This window comes from Lynx canadensis, chromosome A3 (genome assembly GCF_007474595.2).
Source record: "Lynx canadensis isolate LIC74 chromosome A3, mLynCan4.pri.v2, whole genome shotgun sequence".
NCBI lineage: Eukaryota > Metazoa > Chordata > Mammalia > Carnivora > Felidae > Lynx > Lynx canadensis.
Genome location: NC_044305.1, coordinates 11,502,399 through 11,514,552, shown reverse-complemented (window position 1 = coordinate 11,514,552; position 12,154 = coordinate 11,502,399). Strand labels below are relative to the sequence as shown.

Here is a 12,154-nt window from a genome sequence, read left to right as displayed (position 1 = left end):
AGCTACACTTTACAGGTAGAGACCCCGAGTGTTTTGCTCAGGAATGTGTCCCCAGCTCCGGGAATAGTGACTGGCACGTAGCGGGTGCTCAGTAAACATTTGCTAAGTGAAGGAACGGATGCCTTTTGCTAGATGATGCCAGATTGCTTTGCAAAAGAGGCTGTGGCATTTCACACTACCAGCAGCCACGTGAAGGTGTTCATTTCCTCGCAGCCTCCCCCGAAATGTGTATAGTACTTCGTGAATCCCACGCTCTTTGCGAGGCGCCAGCCTGGCCGAGGATATTTCCGCCCCCTCCCCAAGCCTGAGGCGGAGGCGGTTTCGGAACATCAGGTGCCCAGACCCGCGGCGGGCGGCGCCAGGGGGCGCCAGAAGCAGACGACCGTGCATCGCTGGGCAGGCGGGCGCGCGGAGTACCGAAGGGGGTCCCGCGTCGCCTGGGGCTCCCTGCGCCCGCCCCCGGCAATCCGCCGCGGGGCGATCGGAGCAGCGCCCGCGGCCGGGCCTCCGAGCGGCCCCCGCCCGGCCCCCAGCGCCACGCGGCGCGAGCCCCGCCAGCCCCGGCGCACCTGCTCGGGGCGTGGCCTCCGGCGAAGGCGCGCCTCGATTGGCGCCGAGGTGACAAAGGGGCGTGGCATCATTCGACCACGCCCCTCCAGAGGCTGGAGTACTTAAAGGAGTTGGCGGCGCGTCTCCACTCAGAGCGCAGCGGCACGGCCTCGCGGGTGGAGTGCCTCGCGACCCCTGTGCGAACCGGCGACCCCCGGCTGCTTTGGCCACCATGCCGCGCTCTTTCCTCGTCAGGAAGTCCGCCTGCTCCCGCCGGAGGCCCAACTACAGCGAGCTGCACGACTCTTCTCCAGGTGAGTGGACGGGGTGAGGGACCCCGGGGGGCTTCGGGGAGACCGGCGAAGGCTGGCTGGGAGGGAGGAAGGAGGGGGGGGGACTCGGGGGCAAAATCCTGGGCCCAAAATGGAGCCAAGGGGCCGGGCGCGGGGCGGTGTGCGGAGGGGTGTGAGGAGCCCGGGGCAGGTGAATGGACGGTTGGAGGAGGGCTTTCCGAGGGCGGTGGTCTTGCGTGAGTTGTCTGCTCGGCGGCCGACAGGGGAGAAGCGGGGCGGGGCGACTGGGGAAAGGAGGGGGCCGGGGCCTGGCGGGGACGCAGGGGCAGGGCCCCCCCCCGCCCCCCCCGCCCCCGAGTCGGGGCTGGGCGGCGCCCTGCGCGTGAGATCTGGAGGCCTGGGCGGGCGAGCGGGGCGGCCGGGGTGAAGAGGGGCTCCGGGCGGGCAGGACGGGCCGTCGGGGCCGCGATTCTTTCCTCCCTTCAGTAAGTACTGAGCGCCGGCCCCGCGCGCCGCCCCCCCCCTCCGCCCCCGCCCCCGCCCCCAGCAGGCTACGGTTTGTTGACTGACTGCGCGACCGACCGAATGCCTGACCCTGCCCTTTTCTCCGTCTCCCCCCAGAGTTTACCTTCCAGCAGCCCTACGACCAGGCCCACCTGCTGGCGGCCATCCCGCCTCCCGAGGTCCTCAACCCCACGGCCTCTCTGCCCACGCTCATCTGGGACTCTCTCCTGGCGCCCCAAGCCCAGCCCATCGGCTGGGCCGCCCTTCTGCCCCAGGAGGTCCCCAAGGCTGCGGAGCTGACCTCCCTGTCGGACGACGACAGCGGGAAAGGCTCGCAGCCGCCCAGCCCCCCCTCGCCGGCCCCTTCGTCCTTCTCCTCCACCTCGGCCTCTTCCCTGGAGGCCGAGGGTTACGTTGCCTTCCCAGGCCTGGGCCGGTTGCCCGCGCAGCTGGCCGGGCTCTCCGTGGCCAAGGACTCCCAGACTCGCAAGGCCTTCAGCTGCAAGTACTGCAACAAGGAATACCTCAGCCTGGGCGCCCTCAAGATGCACATCCGCAGCCACACGCTGCCCTGCGTCTGTGGCACCTGCGGGAAGGCCTTCTCCAGGCCCTGGCTGCTGCAGGGCCACGTGCGGACCCACACCGGTGAGTGTCCCTGCGGGCCGCCGCCCTCCCGCCCGCGCCCGCGCCCCCGCCTCCGCCTGTCGGCCGGCCGGCCCGAGGTCAGGGTGGGGGGCCGGGCCGGCTGCCGCTTTCGGGGTGCGCAAACCGAGGCTCGGGCCTGCTCTGGCGCTCAGAGACGCCGGGCGGCAACATGCACTATTCGCCGGTCAGCCAGGCAGATGGGCTGGGTGGGTGACTTTGTGAGACTCCGCAGCCTCCGATCCTTCACCGGATGGGCTGGAGTTGGGGGTCCGGGGAAAGGTGCAACCAACACCTAGCTGTCGGGGCCAGGTGTGAAGGAGCCCACCGCGCCCCGCCCTCCCCACCCCCAACCCCACCCCCTCCCCAGCCAGGCAGGATGTTGTCAGACCCCCCACCTGGCTCAGAATCCTGCTTGGAGAACTTCTTCCAACCTTGCTCTGCTGTGTCCCCCCTCTGGCCTCAGTTTCCTCGTCTGTAAAATGAGCATGAGACCAGCCTGTGGGGGTTCTGCACGGGTTACATGAAAGAAAGCATATGCAGAAAGCACCTGGGCCACCACTCGATACGTGATAATGAAAATGTTTTTTTTTTTTTTTTTTTTTAATTTTTTTTTTTTTTCAACGTTTATTTATTTTTGGGACAGAGAGAGACAGAGCATGAACGGGGGAGGGGCAGAGAGAGAGGGAGACACAGAATCGGAGACAGGCTCCAGGCTCTGAGCCATCAGCCCAGAGCCTGACGCGGGGCTCGAACTCACGGACCGCGAGATCGTGACCTGGCTGAAGTCGGACGCTTAACCGACTGCGCCACCCAGGCGCCCGAAAATGTTTTTTTTTTAATGTTTGTTTATTTTGAGAGAGCCAGCAGGTGAGTGGGGGAGGGGCAGAGAGAGGGGAGAGAATCCCAAGCAGGCTCCACACGGTCAGCACAGAGCCTGATGCGCGGCTCGAACTCACACAACCGTGAGATCGTGGCCTGAGCTGAAATCAAGAGTTGGGGCGCCCAGCTGACTGAGCCACCCCGGTGCCCCCTGAACAGAAATGTTTTTGGTGTTTGCGCCGCTTCCGTGCTGTGTGAACTTGGGCAAGTTATTGAACCTCTCTGAGCCTCAGGACTCTGACAGCACTTGTTAGGGCGGGTATCAAGATTCAGTGTCTCCTTAATCACTTCATAATAATTTGTTATCATGGTTCTCAGGGCTGCTCTCCCTGCCCCCACCGTGGACTAGATAAACTTAGTCCTATCTTGCGGCCCTGGGAATACCTTTGCCGGCAGAAAACACAGTTCTACCTGTGTTTCAAAAACATGAGACTAAATGTGTAGAAAATTGTGAAATGGAGACTTTTCTATCCTTTAACTCTCTGGAAATGTGGAAAAGGTAGCCGCTGCGTCCTTTCAGAACTTGAAAGGTGGCTGCTCTTTGGGGTGTGACTTTGGGAGAAGGTTCAAGGGTCGTAGCTAGCAGCTTTGGGGTCAGGCTGACGGGTTTGGAGACCTCAGTTCTGGCATTTCCTGGCCCAGTGGCCGACCTCTGAGCCATGAGGGTCAGTGGGGTGGTTTGTTTAGGCCTGGCGTTTTGCAGGCATTATTGATATTATGACTCCCACAAAGTGTCCCGGGCATTCCCTCCCCCCCCCCCCCCCCCCCCGCTTGCAGACGACCCACCTCCCCCCACCCCTGTCTCTCTCACTTCGTGCACACACAGCCCTGATTTTAAAGGGACCTGATGTAAAGGTCCCGCCAACTGCCAGGCCTCTGTCCTGGGCTGAAGAGGGCTCTATTTGGGGGAGTTGAAACCATTGGGGTGCTCCCCTGAGCCCCCCAGCTTCTCCCCCCTCCCATCCTGACATTATTTTCATGTAAAGGCATGGCTCAGACACAAAAAGCCTGTTGAAATGCACCATCACCATCCTCATTGACTCCCATTGTGTGTCTTAATGGTGGGCCCAGTGGGTGGGGGCTGGGGGAGTGGAGCAGGTGCATGGGCCAGTGGTGCCCAGCACCTGTTCCCGGCCTCAGCTGCTGGCCCGCAGCGTGTCAGGCCCCTTTTAATCCGGGGAGTATCGCATGTACAGTGCCCCCCTCGGCGGCCTTTGTCCCCGCCGGCCTGGTGCCGATTTCACACTCGCCAGGATCACCATAAAGACGTCTGCGGGGGTGGGGGATCTGCAAGGGGTGCAGGTCTGTGCCTGCTGCTTGCACACACAGACCCCTCCACCCCATCACATCCTACCAAGGCCTCCCTCCTTTGTTCACGGTTGTGTCTGATCCTACGCAGCATAAAGGTAGCGTTCACTGAGCACTTGCTGTGTGGGAAGGGTATTGCCCAGGGCCTCCTTTACCTGGGTTAATGCAATAAATCGACAGCCCCAGGAAGGAGGTGCCGTTGTAACCCCCACCTTACAGATCAGGAAACTGAGGCACAGAAGGAAATCACTTTCCCAAGTCACAGCTCAGAAGGCTGGAGCCAGGGTCGCTTCACTTCTGTCAAGGAGGTGAGAGGGTAGTGGCTCTCCGTGCCCTGGGGAAATAGGACTCCGTGCCCCCTTACCCAGATCTGTGTCCAGTAAGCCCTTAGTTCACCAGGGAGTGTGTGAAGGAGGAAGAACTTCATGTGGACCTTGTTGTGCAGTCATCAGACCTTCCTGGCCTAGTATGCAGAGGGTGCTCAATAGTGACCAAGCCAGTTAACTCAGACATCCCTTCCCTAGTCCTCCTGCTAAGTCCCCCTGCTCCGTGGTGTGGCCTGTTGCCTTGTCTCTCTGCCCCAGGAGACTGAGCCCTTGAGTGGACGGTTCCACAGTCAGCCTCAGGCATCTGACTTTGGACCCCTCCCTCCCGGGGCCCAGCACAGTGCCCCAGGCACCCAGAGGCTGATGGAATTCATTCATTCCCTGGTCTTGAATTCCAACACAGATTTAACCAGTGGGCCATGGCCTAGGGGCATATCAGGCTGAGAGTGGGAGGGTAGAATTTTACTTTGTAGTAAAGAATGTTCAGTTTTATTGGCTGGCACATAGTGGAAGCTTGATAAGTACTTGTTTAATGAGCTACTATTTGGCCTTCTTATTTAGTAGGAAATGCTGCACCCCCAAGAAAACACAATAACATTGTCAGTGTTTTCGGACTGTGTACTATATCGTCTTCGTTGGGGCAGGAATTAGGAAAAATTGGTGAACAGCATTATCTGGTGGTGATTGAGGGGTCAGGCTCCTCTGAGGCTTTAAAAAACAACAGACTTCTCTTCGTATAAACACTTCTTGAGTGAGCACGTACTGTGTACCTAGCTCCGGGAGCAAGACTCTTTTCAGCACGGCCTGGGCCAGGCAGGTGGTACGAGGGGCACAGGTAGAAAGGGGTTCTAAACAAGTCAGGAGGTAAAAGGTTTCTGTCGCCTTGTGGCGGGGTCCCAGGCCCTGGGCTAGAGGCTTGGGGTGAATCCAGGGGAGATCCCTGAATTTCAAGACTTGAGATCACTGACAACGAAGGGAAGGAAAGAACGGCAGGCAGCAGCACTGCGATGGGGAAGCAGCTCAGAGAAGTGGCCTAACCTGCTGGGGGGAGGGGTGTGGCCGGGAGCCTTTAAGGTTGACTCCAGCTTTGTCCCCCGATGAAGTGAATCCAATCCAGGCGTGATAATAAGGAGTACCCACTAGAGCCCCCTTACCTGAGAGGCCGTCTGTGTAGTGGTTAAAATCAAGGGCTCTGGAATCAGGGTGCTTGGTTCTTGCTGGGTGACCCTGCATATCCTACGTGGCTTCTCTGTGCCTCAGTTTCACCGTTTCTAAACTGAGGACAGAGGTAGGACTAAATGAGGCGAGAGTCCCTGGCACAAAGTAAGTGTTCAGTAAATTCCGTCACCATCATTGTCATGGTGGGCTGAGCACCCCCGGCCAGCTTGCCATGATGAGGGCTTTACTTACCGTCTCTGGATTACTGACTCCTATAGGTGCAGGGGTGAACAGCTCCATTTTACCGATGAGCAAATGGAGGCTCAGAGAAGCCAGATGACTTGCTCAAGGTCACCCGGTGGGAGGTGGCAGAACTCCCCATCACATCTAGGGCTTTGGGCACCAGACAATAGGGCCTGGCTTTTCTGGGTCATGGGATTCCTTCAGGGTTGGGGTGATCTGGCTTCTAAAGGCCGGGGTGGGGGGACCAGGATTTCAAATAAATGCCAGCTGTTACCCCAAGTGGTTTAGCACTCGACTCTCCCGTTTTCTGTCCTCAGGAGAGAAGCCCTTTTCCTGCTCCCACTGCAGCCGAGCCTTCGCCGACCGCTCCAACCTTCGGGCCCACCTCCAGACCCACTCGGATGTCAAGAAGTATCAGTGCAAGACCTGCTCCCGAACCTTTTCCCGCATGTCCCTGCTGCACAAGCACCAAGAGTCAGGCTGCTCGGGGGGCCCCCGCTGACCCTCAAAGCTCCTCTGCCTCTCCAGACCCTCCCCCGGCCATTGCGGCCTCCATCCTTCCAACTGCCACGGATTTCCCTTCTGAGCTCCCCCTTTTGGCTGCGTTTGCCCCGCAGGACTCTGAGGACCTTTTTCCAGTTCTCTCTGCCCTGGTGCCTCGGTGGGCTCTGAGAGAGGCCTTCCCTTGGACGTTTCTGTGAACGGCTGGTGGGGAGGGTGGCTTGCAGCCAAGTGTTCTGGAGTTGGCCTCTCTGTGTGGGTTTGTGTATCCAGAGGTGTTTGGATACAGCTGCTTTGAGCTCCGGGACAAAAGCAGACAGACTGATAGGAAGCTCCCCCCACTCAGGGGAACCCACTCCTCCCCCACCCGGAACCCTCAGGCCACCCCTCCAGGAGGTGTGACTAACCGCGCAGGTTCACCCCCAGGGCCTGTGGGGGCGGTCACTGACACAAGGACTGGTCTGGACCCCAGGTTGCCCCCGGGCCTGGGCAGCTATTTCAGCCTCCTGTTTGTCATGGTGGCACCTGTTTCATGGGCAATTTAACAACGTCTCAAAAGAGACTGTGAGTAATTGCTGTCACTTGTTGGGGGCCCGAGTGGGGTGCTTCAGCCTGACCGATGTGTCTCCCAGAACTATTTTTGGGGTCTGACAGGTGGGCCTGGGAGGAAGATGTTTACATTTTTAAAGGTACACTGGTATTTATATTGCAAGCAACATTTTGTACTAAGGAAACGTTTTGTATAGTTATATGTACAGTTTATTGATATTCAATAAAGTGGTTAATTTATGTATTAAGAAAGTCTACTTAGTTTTCTAGAGGGGTGGGTGTTTTAAAGGGCTTTCAGGAAGGGAGGAGGGGCCAGGGGTCCTTGGAGCTCGGATATTCCCGACACGGGCTTAAATCCTGTTCTCTTAAACGTCATGTGGCTTTGGACTTCTGACTTGACTGTCAGGGACTTTTTTCGTGCACGTGGGTTTTCCTCTGAGCCTGCGTGTCCTGTCTGATGGGGAGGGTGGGAACACCTGTGGGCCAGTGAGCAGTGGGGGGGGGGGGGGGGGGGATGCGCAGGTTCCTTGCACTTTACATGTGACCCTGATCGATTCATCCTTCCATTTTGAGGCGGACCAGGCCCACAGGGTGAGAAGCCAGCTCCCAGGCTGCCGGCTTTGCCCCAGCACTGCAGGTCTGGGGAGGGATTGGCTGCTTCTCCCAGATGAGGGAGTGGAATGCGCTGAGCACGAAGGGGACAGAGGATGTGCTTCCTGTTTCCAAGGGCTCCGGGCCCCACTCTGGCCTCCCTGTCGGACCCACACCTCTGTCTGGCTGCTGGGTACCAAATGGCCTTTGATGCAAGGAAATTGGCTGGCTGGAGCCGAGAGGGTGAGAAGCCAGGCCAAAGGGTAGGGGTCATTCAGCTTCCTGCTCGAGGACAGGACGGGAAGACGGTTAGCTTGCGTCCTAGGCTGGGATAATTCACTCCTGGCTGGTTGTCACGGTGACCTCACCTCTGGGGCCCTCCTGGGGCCAGGAGAAAATGAGTGTCCGTTCTGAGCACAAAAGGTGCTGAAGGTGCCAGTTTCCTGCGGGGAGCCGAGCAGGACTCCCAGGCGTCCCAGAGCCCCAGAGTCAGGCCGGGGGTGGGGGGAGCTTCATGTTCCAAAGGAGAGATGATTCTTTCTTCTAAACAGGAAATGGTGACCCGCGGGCCGGGAGCAGCCCTTAATGACTTGCAGCTTTCCTCCCAAAAGAAAAAAAAAAAAAGTTCTCTAACAATCGCCAAATTGTAGCTGGCCTCCCTGAAGGGAAGTTAGGGAGTTGCGGGGGTTGGGGGCTGGGCACCAATTTGCTGAGGGCCTACTGTGTCCCGTGTCCCTGGGCCATCATGTATATTCACCCCACAGTAGGTGCCGACACCAATGGTGAGGGAATAAATGACTTCCCACACTCCGGGGTGGGGACGGGGGGGGGGGGGACAGGCCTGCTGGAAACCCCTCCCCGACACCCGGAATGGGGTGTGCCAGGCTCCGAGCATTCTGGGAGTCAGGGATGCCTGGCTTGTGCCCCTGTCAGGGCCCAGAGCCAGGCGCTGCCCCTCTGGGCTCCCCAGTTTCTGCCTGCATAAAATGGGGTGATGGCTGTGCCTTCCTTCCCGGAGACCGGAAAGGGACCTTCGTTCAGTAGGTCTTGAGGAGCACTGCGTGTGCCAGGCCCTGTTCTAGGCCCCTGGGGCACAGCGGTGAACACAGTCCCCCCTGCACTCGTGGAACTTCGGTTCTAGTGGGGGAGACAGAAAACAAGTGACTGACCACACAAGCCGCTTTCCTCCGGTGACACTCTGCCAAGACAGAATTCGAGCGATGGGGCAGGCTCACCCCATGAGGCAGGCCGCTGGCGGCGGAACTAGAGCCCTGGGCGGGCGGCATTGACGGTCCAGTTGAGACCTGAAGGGAGAGAAAGTTCCAGGCGGGAGGGAGCAGCAAGCACGACCGCTTGGAGGCTGGAATGAACTTGCCCCACGCAGAGCAAGACCAGGGGGCCGGGGACAGGGGGACGGGGTGGGATGGGTGAAGCATTCGTATCCCGGAGAGGATGTGTGCCTCCTGAGGACTCGGGAGTGTAGCCGCCAAGCCTCTGGGCAGCCGTGGGCACCCAAGCAGGGAGTGAAGCCTGCTTTACTCGCCCGCCCGGCTCCTGGTGGAGAATGCAGGGGTGGGGGGGGGGGGATGAGCTGGGAATCCCAAGGTCCCGGGGCCGAGATGATGCTGGCCCGGCCCAGGGTGACAGAGGCCGTGGGAGACTGATTCAAGAGGCCGGGTGGCTGGGGTGCACACCTGAGGGCTAGTAGGTGAGGGTTATTTGGGGTTATTAAAACAAAAAGGGCTGTTGGCCCCGGGGAGCCCAGGTGGGTGGGGATAAAAGGAATGAGGGGCGTCCCTGCGTCCTGATATGGGATCGTCCCCGCTCAGCCATATTGCTAAGTGAAAAATGACTTGCAGTACATGCTCCCTTTTGTGGGAAGAAGAGGAGGTGGAAATAAACATGTATTTCATTCCTGTTTGTATTTGCATATGGAAACTCTGGATTTACAATCAAATAATAAAAGCATTTCTCTAGGGAGTCACAGGAGGTGGAATGGGGTGGTCTGAAAAAGAGAGAAGGAGAAGGGAAACAGTTTTTAGAGTTTATTATTATTATTATTATTATTTTAAAGACTTTTTTTTTTCTTAAGTAATCTCTACTCTCAATGTAGGGCTCGAACTCATGACCTGGAGAATCAAGTGTCACATGTTCTACCAACTGAGCCAGCCAGGTGCCCCAGTTTTTTAGATTTTTAAAGTACTTTGTATTTTGAAATAATTTAACCTGACAGAAAAGTACAAAAAGCTGGACTCTTTCATTCAGATTCTTCAAAACATTGAATATTTTCTTATGCTTGCATTTGCTCTCTGTATACACATATATATACACGTACCCACACATTATTTATTTTGGAGCCATTTGAGAGCAAGTTGTAGACATTGATGCCCCTTGACTGTTAAACATTTAAGCATAGAGGGGCACCTGGGTGCCTCAGTCGGTTCTTGATTTCAGCTCAGGTCATGATCCCAGGGTCGTGGGTTCGAGCCCTGTGTTGGGCTCCACATTGAGCACGGAGCCTGCTTAAAATTTTCTCTCTCTCCCTCTGCCCCTCCCCTAACTCATGCTTTCTCTCTCCCTCTCCCTCTCAAAAAAAATTTTTTTTGAGCATGGATATTTAAGGACAAGAACATTCTCTCATATAACCATATAGTTTGATGATCCAAATCAGGAAATTGAGCATTGGTGCAATACTGTTATCCAATGCACAGCCATAACCAAGTTTCTATAGCTGTCCCAGTGATGTCTCCCACAGCACGCGGGGGGTGCCGGTGAGGGGAGATCCCACGCTGGTCCTGTCACCTTATTTTCTTTTATCCTGGAATAGCTCTTTTCTTGGCCTTTCACGATTTTGACGTTATTGAAGTGTCCAGACCAGCTATTTTGTAGAATGTCCCCCAGTTTAGACGTTCCTGATGCTTCCTCGCGATTAAGCTTGGGCGGTGCGCTTTTGGCGAAACCACAGAAGTGGCGTTGTGTCTTTCTCAGTGCAAGGTATCGTGAGGCACACGAGGTCCCCTTGTTCCGTCTCGGGTGACGTCAACTTCGACCACTTGGTTAAGGAGGGTCTGCCAGGTTTTGCGGGGATAAAGTTCCTCTTTTTCCCCTTTTGTACTTAATCCGTATCTTGTGGGGAGACATTCCAAGGCCGTGTGAATATCCCGTTACTCCCCAAACTTCCACCGACCGTTCCAGGCCTCACTGGCGATTTTTGCCTAAATCAGTTATTACTGTGGTGGTTGCCGAGTGGCGATTTTCTAGCTCCGCCGTTCCTTCTCTTTTTACTGGTTGGCTTTCTACCAGAGGGCAGAACTTGCCCCCTCTGTCTGGGCCCAAGCAGCTCAGAGCCGTGGGGCTCCCAGAGATGGAGTGGGAAGCAGGGTCTGGCGGGGCCATTCGATCCTCCCCTGGGCTCTTCTTTAAGGCGAGTCCAGGAAAGAAACTGGCTGTAAAGCTGATCGCCGCGCAGGGTCCAGGCGGTCAGGGCTGGGGCCAGGGCCACCTCTGGGCACATCTGGGCCCCATTAGGGACCTGGCGGCTACTCAAGGGCAATGCTTGGGCTGGGATGGGGGTACTCTGGCAGGCGGGGATCCGGGTCCTACTTGCTCCTTTTTGTTTTTTTTTTTAAGTGTATTTATTTTTGAGAGAGACAGAGTGTGAACAGCGGAGGGGCAGAGAGAGAGGGAGACACAGAATCCGAAGCAGGCTCCAGGCTCTGAGCTGTCGGCACAGAGCCCGACGTGGGGCTCGAACTCATGGACCGTGAGATCATGACCTGAGCCGAAGTCGGACGCTCAACCGACTGAGCCACCCAGGAGCCCCGGGAGTTTATTCTTTAATTAAAAAAAAAAACAAAAAAAAAAACATTGAAAAGATTAGATGGGAGGCTCCTTTGACGTGTGATTAACACACCTTATCCTAGTGCCTTTACTGTACCCAGTGTGGTGAAGGGCTCAGTTTGTATTTGTCTAAATTAAAAAATAAATATATATATTTACGTGGGCATGTACTCCAGTCTCGCTCACAGGAAGAGCTGAGCCCTCCCCTTGGCCCACAGTGCTGGCTCTGCCCCTTCACCGCTGCCTTATCCCCTCCCCGATGCCCTCACTCCCTCCAGCCTCCCAGGCTCCCTGCCACCTCAGGGCCTTTGCACTTGCCTCTTTTCCTCCTCTCAGAGAACCACAGGCTGGGTCCTGGCAGCCATCCGTCTCCCCTTTGCATCCAGTGCCTTCCCCTCTTGACGTTTTTCCCCACAGCACTTGTCACCGTCCGACGAATCATATTTTCACCATTCACAGCTTCTGTGTTGACCGTCTCGCCCACCATAATGTCGGCTCGCCGGGAGTGGAAATTTTATCTGCTTTGTTCACTGTCCCATCCCTGATCCCTCATTTCTCTTGTGCAGGAGGTGTACTCTTGGTAAAATTTTGCCGAATGATGAATACATGTGTGCCCCCAGGAAATATACCACAGTCACCACTCTTTTTTTTTTTTTTTAATTTTTTTTTTCAACGTTTATTTATTTTTGGGACAGAGAGAGACAGAGCATGAACGGGGGAGGGGCAGAGAGAGACGGAGACACAGAATCGGAAACAGGCTCCAGGCTC

The 12,154-nt window shown here is 56.9% G+C and overlaps 1 protein-coding gene across 1 annotated transcript; it reads left to right on the top strand.

The window, feature by feature from the left end:
* Nucleotides 1-567: 567 nt before the first annotated feature.
* On the top strand, nucleotides 568-7,203 carry SNAI1 (snail family transcriptional repressor 1). Its single transcript, XM_030309419.1, has 3 exons — nucleotides 568-863; nucleotides 1,464-1,991; nucleotides 6,223-7,203. Exons 1-3 carry the CDS (start codon nucleotides 782-784, stop codon nucleotides 6,405-6,407), a joined length of 795 nt encoding a protein of 264 aa, XP_030165279.1. The 5' UTR covers nucleotides 568-781; the 3' UTR covers nucleotides 6,408-7,203.
* The last annotated feature ends 4,951 nt before the right edge of the window (nucleotides 7,204-12,154 follow it).

What these genes read in the sequence shown, in the direction of transcription:
- SNAI1 (XM_030309419.1), top strand. Translation starts at nt 782, where the DNA reads ATGCCGCGCTCTTTCCTCGTCAGGAAGTCCGCCTGCTCCCGCCGGAGG. An exon ending in GCTGCACGACTCTTCTCCAG is followed by an intron (nt 864 to 1,463) that starts GTGAGTGGACGG and finishes GTCTCCCCCCAG; the next exon opens with AGTTTACCTTCCAGCAGCCC. An exon ending in CCACGTGCGGACCCACACCG is followed by an intron (nt 1,992 to 6,222) that starts GTGAGTGTCCCT and finishes TTCTGTCCTCAG; the next exon opens with GAGAGAAGCCCTTTTCCTGC.